General features: G+C 41.9%; 1 protein-coding gene across 1 annotated transcript; it reads right to left on the bottom strand.

Annotated features, from left to right (window-relative positions):
- Nucleotides 1-371: 371 nt before the first annotated feature.
- Nucleotides 372-5,503, bottom strand: LOC147957606 (uncharacterized). Its single transcript, XM_087534432.1, has 7 exons — nucleotides 5,280-5,503; nucleotides 4,615-4,960; nucleotides 4,418-4,507; nucleotides 4,215-4,325; nucleotides 3,275-3,391; nucleotides 1,331-3,182; nucleotides 372-829 (listed from the first exon to the last, which is right to left on the bottom strand). The coding sequence occupies exons 2-6, from the start codon at nucleotides 4,932-4,934 to the stop codon at nucleotides 1,367-1,369; spliced, it is 2,454 nt and encodes an 817-aa protein (XP_087390558.1). The 5' UTR covers nucleotides 4,935-4,960; nucleotides 5,280-5,503; the 3' UTR covers nucleotides 372-829; nucleotides 1,331-1,366.
- Nucleotides 5,504-14,697: the final 9,194 nt, after the last annotated feature.

The following is a 14,697-nucleotide window of genomic DNA, read 5'->3' as shown; positions in this document are numbered from 1 at the left end:
TCCTACTGCTCATCTCTAATTTAGCAATTGCTGCTCACCATAGATCTCATTGGATGCCCAAACCAATACCATCTCCAACAACAGTGCCACTCTATTGTCGCATACTGGTGCTAAAGCTCGCACACAACTAAAGAAAAGCAAGAGAAGCTTGCTCCAGACACCGATGAGGAGAATCGGTGCAGTCTTCAAATCCAAAGAATCATTCTCTTATCTTACAACAAAACAGATTTATGCTGTCATACATACAAAAATCACAGAGCTTGAGTTCCTTGTAGTATTGAATGTACTTAACAGTACATGGATCATTTACTCATTTTAAAATTTGGAATACTTCATCCAATGCAGAATTATGTTTCAGGATTCAGTTAGTCTTTGCACACGAATCATGAGAATGTATATACTTCCAAAGTGCTCACAGAATCATTATTATCTGCTATACATGATCCCAGCAGAACAGAGAGCAAAGCTTGATGGACTAAAAGGAAGAGTGATCCTGGCCACAATAGACAGCTGCTATGCAGAGCAATAACTGACTACAAGAACTATGACATACACAAGAATTTGAGAATAATACTATGACACTAGGATAAAATAACTGAACCTACAGCTATAACTAAACAGCTAACCATCGACTACTCTGTTTTCAGTCGACACTGTCCAGAAGATAGCACCGGATCATCATCTCTAGTCCATTGCTACAGAACTTAAGTTACACCCTTCATATAAACAAAATCATATCGAATGATGTCGTGTTATCTCCGTCCTTCCATCTAAATACAGAGCCCACTACCATGAACTCTCTTTCACCACATCGGACCTCCAAGTGAACCTGCACCCATAAAAACGTTGTTTGATTAGCCAAGCAGGTTGGACAAACAACAGCAGTCTGAATTCCATTCATCGGTGTGATCCTCTGTGCTACCAGTGGAAAGCAGTTAGTTCAGCAGTAGGATTCTACCGAGAGAGAATATGCAAGGCAAACCAGATCGATTTTATATCAATAAAAACAGTGTGCAATTGACAAATGCTATGCAATGGTTTGCCCCCTCTTAAATCCTAGGAATATTGCTTCTCTGAGTCAAATCATATCCTGAACTCCAATACCATTTAATTGCATGCACCCTCAACTATCCACATTGATGTTTGAGTCAGTGCGGGGCTTGTTTCATTACAATAATCACTGTGAACATCACTGAAGAATTCCATCCACTATTTAAGATGTCACTTTTCCAGCAAAATTGACCAATTTGAACAGAACGTTTCGAACTGGATAGATCAAGGGAAGTGGTTATTTTATTGGAGAAAATGTGCGGCAAAAGACAAGATATACCTGCTATACATACTGCAGATGAAGAATTTGCTTTGTCTACAGAAGAGCTTCACACGTTGCCTTGTTGTGGCCAGCCTGCTTGCACCTGCTACAGAGCCGTATAAGAGTGGTTACCTTGTTGGGATTAAACCTCTTTCTTCTTGGTTTATCTGATGTGCGTGGCTTGGGAGGTGGGATCGTTGCCCCGGCACTAAAATCAAAGGTATCCATGTCAGGAATTGGGAGGATTGTTCCTGAATATGTCATATGGTAGCTCTCTATTTTAAAAAACTTGGAACAGTAGTCGTAGAAAGATCGTCCAATCCTGTTAAACACAGCAACAGCATGCATACAAGGGAGGCCAGAAAGTTGCCACCTCCGACATGTGCATTCCCAATTTGCAAGATTAACAACAAAAATACCACTGCCCCGCACTTCAAACACAGTCTCGGAAGAGCACAGCACGGTCAGCTTACTAGCCTTCGACATCTCACCCTGCGCTTTGAAATCCATGGAAGGTGTTAAAGGCCCTTCCCATGACTTGCAGGCTTCACGCCTTGCTTCCATTATCTCCGCTATTTTTATTCTCAGAGAGTCTATCATCAGCACCATGGACCCCTCCTTCTTTGTTGGTATCCAGTTATTAAATGCATCAACAATGTTTGATGAGAAATGGTCATACCGACAGCCCGTGAAGACGGCATCTGACCAATGCTCTGGCTTACTCGCAATGATCCAGTCGGCAGCTTCAGTGGATATATTCCTTATGCTCTCAATTGATGCATTAAACTCATCAATGCTGCATGCTTCGGCCGCACGAGTAAAATCTTCGACCATCGCATCTCTTATCTGTTGCGACCATGGTCCCTTCCTCAGTTCTCCTCTGAATTCCTCCATGATATGATGTAAACAGAAGGCATGGTGGCTATCTTCAAACACATGTGGGACAGCAGCATCCAGACCCTTTTGTCCATTGGACAAGAATGTCATAGCATTGAATGGGTAGCTGTGATATTGGAGAGCAATCCTCAGCTGCATCAAGAACCAAACCCAGCTGTCATAACTTTCATCTTCAACCACATTAAATGCCACTGGAAAGACACCATCATCTGCATCAACTGCAGCCGCAACCAGCAACTTGTACTCATTTGTGGCCTTGAGCGGAACCTTGTCAAGAAAAAGGAGGGGCCTGCACCCATTTGCAAAACCGTGTAAAGAAGCATGGAATGCGATAAAAACACGGCGTGTATCCACTGTCTGAGACAATTCAAGTGAGCTCCCTGGGTTAGTCTGAAAAAGTCTATCACGGTACCAGGGCAAATGGCCAAATGTCTCCCTCATAACATGAAACATCTCCTTCTGTGCCACTTCTCTACCCCGCCAAACCTGTGAATAGGTCAGCAGAACTCCATATTCTTCATATATTTCTTTGACAAGGTCCTTCGGCTTGAGTGATGCATTCACACGCAGTTTCTCCTTAATGATGGTAGTCAGCCACTGCCTTGTTGCTCGCCGCTGACCCTCTCCACCTTCTCCTCCACATGTGTGCACATCAGTCATTTTCTTGATAACAAACTTCTTGCTACGAGATGACTCAGATGCATGCAATCGCCAGGTGCAGCCATCCCCAACACACTTCACAGTCACTCTGGTGGTTTCATTTTTTATGAACCGGTACGCAAATCCTTTCGCGATGGAATACTTGCACAACTGAGCTCGGAAATCCTTCACGTTATCAAATTCTTGACCAACACCTTTAATAATGTCATCCCAGAACATAGTGGGGTTACTGGTAAGTTCCTGGGGAGGATCTATTATTATCTCCGAACCATCATATGCATTGATTGAATCATCAAAAGGCCCAATTAGTTCCCTGCAAAAGCCATGCAAGCATCGTTGGAACTTACATTTTTTGATTTTTACGAACTTTGTAAAGCACAAGACATAACTTGACTAGATAACTACCTTTGTGTGGTATCAACGAGAGCAAGCTTCTCCTGATTCATAACCTCTGGAGCAGAGGAAACAGCTTCAGCTGTGGTGGCAAAGGTAACATCACGTCCAAATTCTAGTTGAAAATCCCTAGTTTCATCAAGGACAATAAATTATTTGTTTCAAACAGCATCACATCACAAGTAAAATGATTGATCCTTAGTCCTTACAATCTACAAGTAAAGTAATCGTGCATAACAGTCCAACCAACGGATAACATATACGTAATCATGTGGCTGGAAGAGGGGCATCTATCTATGATGAACTAACAGTTCACTAAGCATTAACTGATCACAAAGTAGGGTTCATAAAAACAAATCTGTAACTCCTTCAAATGAAAGAGGAACAACAAAAGTAGCAGTAACAGAAAAATACAGAGACTGCAAAAAAAAAATCACCTAAGGCACGCAATCAGAACATGGAACCATTCAAATAACAATGCGAACCGCAGAAAGTGTCACGGGAAACTAGGTAAAAGAAACAGCTATAACATGGGCTACTAGTAGGTATGAATTAGCAGTTGCCATAATTGAAAGGAAGGGACAGACAGAAATTAGTGAAGATATGACATGTTTCATAGACAAAATGATGCTATAAACCAAGGTGCTGGCGAGATTTAACTAGAGATTTCACCAAACATGAATAAATGAAAATGATGGTATCGGTGGCAGAACTAAATACTCCAGCAAATAATGTAGGGTTTAATTTTCTATGATAACCACAGCTTGACAATCTGCACCTCTTTAAGTAGGCATATATTTCATTGACTGAAGAAAGGCTACATTAAAAAAATAGGGATTCTGAATTTCCTGTTTCTGTTTTGAAGGGCACAATAGATTGTAACCAAGGTACATGTCATAAGGTAGCAACAAAGGCACAACAGAAATGCAAAGATGTAGCAATAGAAATGTACTCGTTGTAATCATTTAAAGTCTCCACCGGTCTTGGCTGATTGAAATCATGGGTATTAGCTTGAACTGCAGCACCGTTAGCATTTGGAATCTTCTTGTTACTTTTGGATACCCTGGACACACACACACAGAGACCATTGAGTATAATGTGAAAGAGTAATAACTAATAACATTAGAAAAACAGAATCAGAGCAGTAGCACCTACTTGTTTTTGGAAGCTGGCCTTTTCCTTTTGTCACCCTGTGCATTAGATCCAGCTTTAACAGTGGAAGCTCCAGTGTAAGTTACAACACTCCTAGTTACCCAGTATAACAAAAATGTCAGTCGCATCAGAGATACTTGATATTGGCTCTTCTAGATGAACTATAAAAAGGCTACACAAAACAGTAGAAGAAGAAATACCTGTTCTCCCCTGTACTAATGACAAAAACGTCTACTTGCGCAGCACTAGCAGTAAAATCAACCATCCGTTGCAAATCTCGGTCACATGAGATTGTGATGAGCGTTCTGTTGTTGTTCGGCAGAAAGTATTTGAACGACATGTCAGTGACATCGACATGGAACACCTTGGACACCTCATCCTTGAAGATGTCCAGTGGCATCTCCCGAGAGACGTCAACGGCGTGCGCTTCCCCCCCTTTGTAGACCAAATTCCCATTGGGGCCAGAGGTGAACTCCCCGCCGTGCTGGCAGATGGCCACCACAATACCACCCTCCGTCATGCTTCCTCTGTTGTTCCGCAATGACACTGCATTTTAGAAGAAGAAATTACATTCTGGTACTGGAAAGTATATATACCATAAAGTTTATTCCCCCTTCAAATATTTAACTCCGCATATATAATTCATTTTCTCTTCATAGAATAATTGTGCAAACAAGAGGCTCCAAGGATTTCTGGTTCAGAAGAATACGAACTCTAGAACAGAGGTTGGATTGAAGATGAAATTTCAGATAATTCACCAATTGTATGACAAGTTGGCATAGAATTTCTTACACACGAGCAACAGAGGGGTGCAATTCCTTCTGATCTTTCAGGAGATACAAGCACGACCAGAAAAAGAAATCACCTTTAGGCTTCGCCGGGGAGGGGGGGCACGGACGGGACCGGCTCCGTTGGTCCTCGGGAGGCGCAGCGCTCTTCGGCGGGTTCGGAGAGGCAGCTGGCGTCGGGCAGGGCTGGGCGGCGGGGAGGGCGGCGCGGGCGGCGGCGCGGCGCAAACCCTAGGCCGCCGCTCCGTCGCGGATGGAGACGAGCCGGGAGAGGAGAGGAAAATCGAGGGAGGAAAGTGCGAATATACACTCAGTGGCAGACGTTCCGTAATTTGCTCTCGAGTCTAGGGGCATTTTTGAAATACTAATTGGAGACATAACCTGCGCACCCCCTCTCTTTAGAGCAAAATAATTTTTTCACGGGAACAAGAAAAAAAATTGTTTGCGGGTGAAAAAGAAAATATGTTAGCTTAGGCATGTCCCAAGGAGGATTTCTAAGCCGGACATCGGTTTTTTCTTACCTATAAAATACGGAGTATATTTTTAGATGAGCAAGAATACGTAGTACTGGATTTGTGTGCGCTCGATGAGAAACAACTTGCTATACTTTTCGGGTTGTATGTTGATCTTTTCTCTTAAACCAAACTGCCATGGTCATTTCAAGTAAAACTGAATTATGTGCGCTCAATGAGAAACAACTTGTGCTTGTCATTTTGTAAGAAATCGAAAGCTTCCTTGATGGGGTGCACTTGTGCTATGATATTTTGTGAGAATCTAAGAGCTTAATTAATATATTGCGCTATCTCATTTTGTGAGCAACTCCAATAGCTCCCCTATCCATAGAAAAACTGATGTTTACGGGAAGTTGGAGCGAACCTCTCTAACAGTTCCGTAAACCATTTATAACTATTTTAGGGGATCATATAACCTCTCTAACTGCCACCAGACCGCCTCGCACCGTCCCTCGCTAGCGGCCGTCACATGTGCCACTGATTGGCGGGTCCAAGACCATTATCTATTTTTTGTTTAATTAAAAAAATGAATTTAGGGGAAGAAATTTACAGGAACTGGCAAAAGTAGCTCTTAGACCACTTCCACTAAATTTATAAGTTTCTTAAGTGAGCTGTTAGAATTGCTTTTAGACTGTGAAATATGTGTTGTGCACTTGTGACTATTGGATATTGTTTGGATTGTTAGTCTCAAAATGGTCTATATTTTTGTTTATTTTCCTGTGGTATTGTCGAGAGGACCTGATATGGACATTCATTAGGTTTGGTCATGGACATAAAGTTTAGCTCGTAGGTTTTTTCCTTGGGTGGGTATAGAATGTCTTCATGAATTTAGGTATGGATTTGATAATGTTCAACCCGAGCTGAAACCAACCTATTGCCACTTTGTGTCATAAAAGTAGCATGCATTGGTGCCAAAATTCCTCTCACATCCCATGAACACCATTGTGGTGGTGCGTAGGAGCTTTGAGAAGTGTGGCTCTATGGTCCTTACACGAGCCGCACATGAACATCTGTCGATTCAGCTTGCATACATATGTTACTTCATACCGAGTCTAGCTTCGTCAGAGCATGATATGTGCATTTTGCATCACAACTTCATAAAGATAAATTGCTCAATATGCATACTCAACTATAAGTCTACTATTTTATCTCTACTTTCTCTCTTATTGCAAGGTTGCACGAAGGGGGGGGGAGGGGGGGCTGGAAGTCTATCAGAGCCGGAAAATGAAGGTTTCATGAAAAATACCTTTCGAAGAGAGAAATAATTAAGCATAAAATACAACAGTCTTTTTTGAAGGAAAAGATCATTGGAGACAAGATGGGTCCATATGGTGGCATATGGGGCCCATGCTCCATCGGCCCATGACGCGTGTGTAGGATGTGCGGCGCCCACATAGCTCCCCTGATTGCCTACTTTTACATGCCACCATCATCTCAACTGCCATAAAAACAACACCTGGCTTTACCATATTTTTTCACCACTTGGGAGGGACAAAGAACCATACTTTTCACCCTTACAAAGGTTGATCCTATGGGGTATGCTGCCTGTGGCCGGTTGAGTTCAAAACCATTGTCACCAAGTTAAAGGCCCTGATTGCGAGCATATTCATCCACTCCAGCATCACCAATTCCGTCCACAACACCAACCCATGTCTCCATCTCCAACAATATCTCAACAGTTGAACCGTTATTAAATGGTGTAGATGATGTCAATTTGCTCCACAGAGATGATGTTGTTATAAAGCTGTGAAATATAGCATACTCCGATGAGTATGTTGCATGTAAGACACTCAAACAACATGGCCCCTTGCTCGGAAATCTAAATTTTGTTGAACTGCAACCAAATTTTGTCGAATCTTGAACATAGGGCTCTAGCTCGAGGAATTTTTTCATGCACCCCTCATGTGGTTACCACGCGCATGTGCGACTGTGTCCAGATACCATGCCACGTTCTGTTTCCTAGATAACTTCGATTTTACTCTTTTTTTGTGAAGTAGTACCTTCCAGTTGGTTTACAATCATCCTCGTCCATAAGAAGAGTTGGGCCGTCGACTTCCTGATTCGCCAAATTTTCCTTGATCTCAAGGTTAGGCTGCAAACATTCCTTCAAAAAGTAACACATCTGATGAAGCACTTGACCTTGGATAGATCAAAATTCTGAGATTTTCGTGCATTAGATTTACTGGCCTTACCATGACTTGCAGTCAGTGTATCCGCCACGCTTCATCTAATTAGAGCTTTCACCACCTTCGCGCCTTCCTTTGCTACTTGGGGTCTCAGTAGCACACGAGTACAAGAGTTAGTTGTCTCATCCTCCCATGTTGGTGTTGCAGGTGAGTAGTTACCTTTGTTATGGTCATATTCTTGATGTATTGGTAAGCTGCTCTGATGATATACGTGAATTGTCAATCTTTGAACGGAAAATTTTCTCCATTGTCTCAACTTCCTTGAGGTTTCCACAAGAAAATTTGGTGGTGCGCAACCCTTGCACCTCTTCACCGCTCTCTTCGGTTTATATACTAGAGCTACAGACCAATGCACGGAGACTTGCCCCAACACAATAATTTGCTACAAACACCCCATTCCGGTTTACAAGTAAGTGACTCATACGTCATGGCTTTGATAAACAAAAATCTAGACAAACTCAATAATATACCACTCTCTCCATTCACTTTTATAAGTAGTTTCAGACAACTGAAATTGAGTTGTTTTGCACGCTGTCTGAAGTGTCTACAACACCTTATAAAAGTGAACAGAGGAAGTATCTTTTTTTTTTGCGAATGTGATAATAAACTATCTAGTATTATGCTTTCAAAACTATCTAGTATTACTAAACATCTGAACACAACTAGGTTGACATCTTCAAAGAATCGAAGTGTCACAGTATATAGCCACATCCACGCGATGCCCATCATCTATGACCACTGCACCACAATGGTCACTATCGATACAAAACTTATATGTCTTTTTTTTCTTTTTGGAGGAAAAAGAACTTATATGTGTTTCAGCAATATGCGCAACTGTTGCTCATGATGAATATTCCTCGTATATTTTTAAATCTTTCCCTGATTTCTAGTTTTCCTTTTTCTTTTAAATGGGAAACACTTGAAAATATCCTACTGGTAAATTTTGAGCTACAGATTGCTTTTCTTTCCCCTCTCGCAAGGCGACTATGGAAAGCCTTCCTCCTCTCGATCTCCATCGGCGAGCCTGTGGATTCGCCTCCCCTCTGCCTGTCGCTCCGACGGACAGTTGCGGGGAGGGTATTTTTGGTGCCTCGTCTCCAGCTAGTAGATAGGTAGGGTTTTAGTTCTCGCAGTGGCGATGTTTGGACGGAGGGCTGCATTTTCTTTTCAGGCCAGTCTTCCGGCCTTCGATTCTTCTCAAGTTCATCCGCTAGGACGGATTAGACGGAGCTCTGGCGTAGATTCCTGCCAGCTCTTTGGCACGGCGAGGTTAGGCTTTCTCATCGTGTGTACGAAATGCGATACTCAGTGTCAAATTCTTCGGATCGATTCAAGAATCCAACGGCGACGACTGCGACTCCGGGACGCTGGTCCTTAGGGGCACGTGCACGAAGACTTCTCTGCTGTCATCGACAAGGTCATGCTGGCTTCAGTATGGGAGTGGCGACAACGGCAATGGTCTTTCAATGGTCCATGGATCTCGATATAATTTTTATTATATCTTAGGTGTTTTGTACTTCAAGTGAATTTTTATAACAGATCTGATCTTTTTGTGAAAAAAAAGTTTAAATTTTGAGCTCTTACAGTACCCAGAATTTTGAGTATATTTACAGGGGCGATAGTTAAAGAGTCGCCTGTATGAAGCGTATGGAGCTGGAGAGATTGATCCTCAAGCGGAAATCAAATGCCAGCTGACAACAACAGTGGTCGATCATCGGTTGGACCCGCGAGCGGGCAGGCGGCCTCCTCGACGATGCACGGGAAGATCTCCGTGAGGGTCTGCTCCCTCCCGGCGAGCAGCTCCCGCAGCCGGCACTGCAGGTGCAGGCAGTTGTCCCGGTCGGCGGACAAGATGGCGCAGCAGTGCTCGAGCAGCCCCGGGATGCCGCCGCCCGCCGCGAGCTCGCAGGTCCTCCCCGCCGTCGGGTCGATGTAGCGGCAGCCGTCCGCCTGGGCCTCGACGGAGGCCACCGCCGCCACCAGCACCATTGCCACCACCACCGCCTGGGCTGCGCCGGTCATTGTCGCCAGCTTCCTCGTGGCGACGGCCATGGATCGTGGCTGCAGAGCAGATGCTGCTTTGAAGCTGTGTGCTGGGTCGGTTAGTTTCCGTTTGGAGCCCGTTGCGGTTCCTCGAGTCCGTTTTATAGACTCGTTGCTGTTCCTTAACTATATCATCAGTTAGCTGGAGGGATCAAGAGATGAATCAAGTAAACGCACTACTGTAAGCAAGCTGCATTATTATTATTGCAACGGAATTGGTTAGTCGTGTGCCAGGTCAGGGGAAATGCTTGCTTAACTATAATTCGCTGGCCCGATATATACGCAGCCTTTTAAGAACCCTGGCCTGTAGACATGTAGTAGTAGTAGTATATACTATATACATACAATTTGCATTTCAATATATTATCAGCACGTCGCAGGATCAGAGGCGGTTAGTAAACTAATGGGGCACGCAGCACGCGCTGGATCAATATGACTAAACCAAGGATTTGCATCGCCACGCCCATAGAAAATTTAAGGTTGCATTTTCAAGGCCCTTCTTCCTTGTGCGAATAACGATGGAGGGCGAGTAACGATGGCGAGCCACGGTGGAGCGGGCTAGCCATCTACGTGTGCCGAGGTGGTGGTGGTGGTGGAGGCAACAATTGGAGTGATTTGAGGAGACACCAGAGACAGTGAAGTACTAAGTGTTGACGGGCGATTCAGTGATTTGAGGACGATGAAAAGGCGAAAAAAAAGGCCCGCCGGAAGGGAATCATCGGTATCGCCCTCGGGTCAACAAGGCTAAGTTTTTTTTGCAGTAGGTGGCGGCGGCCTGACTTGGGGCAACGTCGGCCGGTCTAAGAGATTGATATGAATTGTTGGATCCGAATCGGAAAAGGTGGTCGTTGGGAAACTGAAAAGCAATCAGAGAGGTATTACCTACGTTGCATGCCCTAATTTACTCTTAAGTTTAGTGAGACTAGTACGCTACCACCGCCCAGGGGATTTGGACATGACGATTTCCTTCTAGGTGACCTTACCTAGAATTAACGGCACGAATATTTCTTCCATGCTTTTCTATCCTGAGTGGTATACTACTCTCTAAACCAATATATAAGACGTTTTAGATCACTAAAAGATTTAAACATCTTATATTAGTTTATGGAGTAAGTAGCTCATTATTATTTTCCTGTATGTATGAAAGAATCAAAGGAAGCGTCAAGAGGTCTTTTTTTCAAGTGACGTAGATATAAAATATTCAGAAGTGTCGTGGTAAAAATGAATTAACTGTCCGAGCATGCATCATCTCACCCAGTGGTGAATCTAAGGCCGAGTGTGGTTTTCTGTAGCTTGAGCTACATGGCAACCCTTATCATTGCCATCTATTTCTGCATCGTGATCCGTGCAGACACATTTGTCTTTTTTGTTTCTCTCAAACGACACAACATATAAACTTCAAATTTTGCAGAACAACAATACATTCTAACTACAATGTGGGAAAAAACTTTCAGATTTTTTTCATGCATTTTAAATACTTAAAAATATTTTTAGTCAAACAAAATCTCATTTTGTATATTTATATCAGACCAAAAATCTGAAAGTTTTTTCACACATTGATGTTCTAATGTTTGTTCGATCTGCAAAGTTTGAAGTTCATATATTGTTTCATTGAGAGAAACAAAAACGAGAAATCTTCTTGTTGTAAGTTAGTTGGAGAGCACGGATCTCAAAGTAAGGCTGGAGGGTTGAGGATAAGAGGTTTCATGTAGCCTGAGCTACACGGGACCTTTGTCGTCCCGTCCCCCCCCCCCCCCCCCCTCCAGAAATTGGAAAAAAATATTACTACCATTTAGCCCAGCCTCGTATCAAAATTTTAACATTATTTGGATAGAAAACTGCGAGTTAGTGGCTTTTTCTTCACATCGTTAACTTTGAGCCCCCTTCATTTTCTTCCAAGATTCGCCATTGATCTCACCAGGACTATCCGTATCCAATTTTCCATTATGCCTAGCCAGAAACCAAATGTAATACCAGTAGTATGTCCTACCAGATTTTTGTCCCGTATTTACCGCAAAAAAAGTTTTTTGTCCCGTATACAATCGACTATAATGTTATTTTGGATTTATAGCAATAGAAAAGGTCCGGTCAAGAGCTTGACACCCTCCGTGCAATGACTGCCAACGAGCTTGCTTAGTTGGGGAAGGGAAGCAGAACGACAAGATGGATATGCGTGCTTTATGGATAGACCGGTGAATTTTGCTATGTTTTTCCTTTTTACTCTACAAACTAAACAAGCAAAAAATATGCAGTGGATATAAAGAATCTCAGACTTGATATGATAGTTCATTGTTGACACAAAATAGAAAAACGAATATTTTAGTCTCAGTCAAGCTGCTGCATGCTCTTGAAGCCCACAAAACTGAAAAAGTATAGTTCACAAATTTGGAACTTGTTCGCTCCAGAAATCAGCATCAAAAGTCAGAACAAACTGCAGCTTGCAAGTTCTAATGACTGCCCTGTGGACAATTCTGCCATGTTCAGAAGAACGTGAACAGACAAACAAGTTTCCCGCAAAAAAAAACAGACAAACAAGCATATATATAAAAGCGACAAGTAGCAAAGTACCAAGCCAAAAGAATATTGTTCTCCCTTCATGTACACCATATTTATTTATTTATTGCTTCTCACTGGCCAGACCAAACAAATTAATGTATAAAATAGCTCTTTGTGTGTGGAAGGTGTAGTAGGTGCAGACGTGCATCATTTATGACATGCATATGCAAGGATACAACACCATCCCAATCAATATCATGATCTCACCGTGAGCTAAACACCTTTCTATCAGCTTCAATTCACATGACATGATAATTGTACTCTACTTGCAATTGAATGAGTGGGTGCTTGGTAACGGTGCAAAGGAAAATCAAACATGCAATTGCAAAGTTTTTCCAGTGGTTTTTCAGTTGCAACTCAGTGCTCCAACTCCATGAGTCATGACCGATGCTTGTTTTTTGCTGCAATATGATGCTTTCTGTTCTGACAAAACAATTTAGTCTTTCACTTGAGCGACTGTCCCATGCAAATATTTTGCATGGGTTTGATTGATAAGGACAAAGTTATAAGTAACACAAACTATTGCTCTTAATTCAATAAATTTGCAATCAAATTATTACCTTTCGCTCTAGCTCAGCTATATTCACATGCAGCGCATACATAACCTTTCCTGCAAAAATGCAAATGCAGAATTCATCTTAAAAACTGAGAGAGAAAGTGAATTCATAGCACATTTAAACCCTAACATTTTGTGCTAACTTGCACCATATAGATAAGATGAACATTTGGCACTTCACGAAGTTTTTCAGTCCAGATTTCCCACCGCTCTCCTCTTGTGTGAAGGAAAAGGAATTTTTGGTTGACAAAAAATCGGTACATCCTTGAAAAGTTGGAACTCTAAGTTCCATGCTATCTTGCCAACAATAACACACCAATTCAAGTTGTATGGATCTAACATGGCACTGTAATGATTCATCTATTTATCCCTTCTTTCCTTTTAATTACATATATGCTAATTAATATGGGCCTTTTTACCAAAAAGAATACAAACTTCATTTTTGCCAGTACAACTGAAGGATACGTAGAAGAAATATTCTTATTTGTAGTAGGAAAATACTACAAAAGGAAAATTTTAGTACAATGTGTTGATGTTGCACAAAGCATCTAGCTCACTTCCAAGAGGATGCATACATAAAAGAATGGCTCATGCACCTCAAGTTGAAACAAAAAAGGTTTTTGGAGGCTCATTCATCTAAAGTGAGAGCTATTGATCGGATGGAAACCTTCACTGCTAGGTCGAGATCCTCTTTCTCCACAATTTGACCAAAACTTTATCTTTGTGCCACTTTTTAATTTGCCCCAAACCAAATGCAGGTCGCAATAAACGATAAATCCCACAAGTCACATGAGAAGTCTGAAATCCCAGAATCCAATATACTCAAGAATTAGTAAAATGATGAGTCAGATCTACTTCAGCTAGGAATTGTCGGCCCCTGAGCATGTTGGAGGGGAAGCATTGGTGAAAGTTCACCATATTGCCAATATTACATTTGTCATTCTTAACTTTGCTAATTTCCTCATTTTCGGTGAACAACCAAACAATTCCTCAAGGTTTTCTATGTACATAATGTAAACCATATGCACATCGGAGATCTCTCCAAATATATTTTACTCGATGTGCAAGAATAAATTGTCAAATGACTCAAATTTACAAGAGTGACAACTTCTATCTCCATAGTGTCATTTTTGGTCAATATTATTTAGTAACTAAACATAGAAATATGTTGATCTTGAAAAGTTCCATAGGATTTCTTTTGGAAAATGGAAATGAACAACTACATGGGCTTGTAAAAATAGCTAAGCGTAAAACCTTTTGTTTATGCTGGAATAAGCATTTTTAGTGGCCTTGCTAAGACGAAGCGTTACCCACACAAAGTTTTTCCTAAAACTGGTTGTATTGTATACTTATATCCCACCGTGGTTGAGGACACTTGTGACACAAATCCAAACATTCCTACGTACTAGAACAATGCCTGTGTGTTGCTACGAAACTAAAATTTGAGGAGTAAGCTCACAGCTTAATAGCATAATTTTGAGTTGGATTCAGACTTTTGCATTTTGCTATTTGTGCATTCTTCAAGTGTTGATCTCACATAAAGTAGTAGTGTAATTGTTAGTTTGTTTTAGGTCCCACATATAAGTAAAAGTGCATTTGTTTATTTATATCTCTTGGAAGGTTGGTTCCCACATATAGAGTA

The sequence above is a fragment of the Triticum urartu genome, chromosome 7A (genome assembly GCF_056163025.1).
Source record: "Triticum urartu cultivar PI428250 chromosome 7A, HENAU_Tu73, whole genome shotgun sequence".
In the NCBI taxonomy this organism is placed as follows: domain Eukaryota; kingdom Viridiplantae; phylum Streptophyta; class Magnoliopsida; order Poales; family Poaceae; genus Triticum; species Triticum urartu.
This window is presented reverse-complemented; position numbering and strand designations above follow the sequence as displayed.

Bases quoted from the DNA above. Each gene is read 5' to 3' on its own strand.
- LOC147957606 (XM_087534432.1), bottom strand. From the start codon at position 4,934: ATGACGGAGGGTGGTATTGTGGTGGCCATCTGCCAGCACGGCGGGGAG. The intron at 3,392-4,214 runs GTACATTTCTAT...TGATGAAACTAG, and splicing joins ACTTTAAATGATTACAACGA to GGATTTTCAACTAGAATTTG. The intron at 3,183-3,274 runs GTAGTTATCTAG...TGGCTTTTGCAG, and splicing joins CTCGTTGATACCACACAAAG to GGAACTAATTGGGCCTTTTG.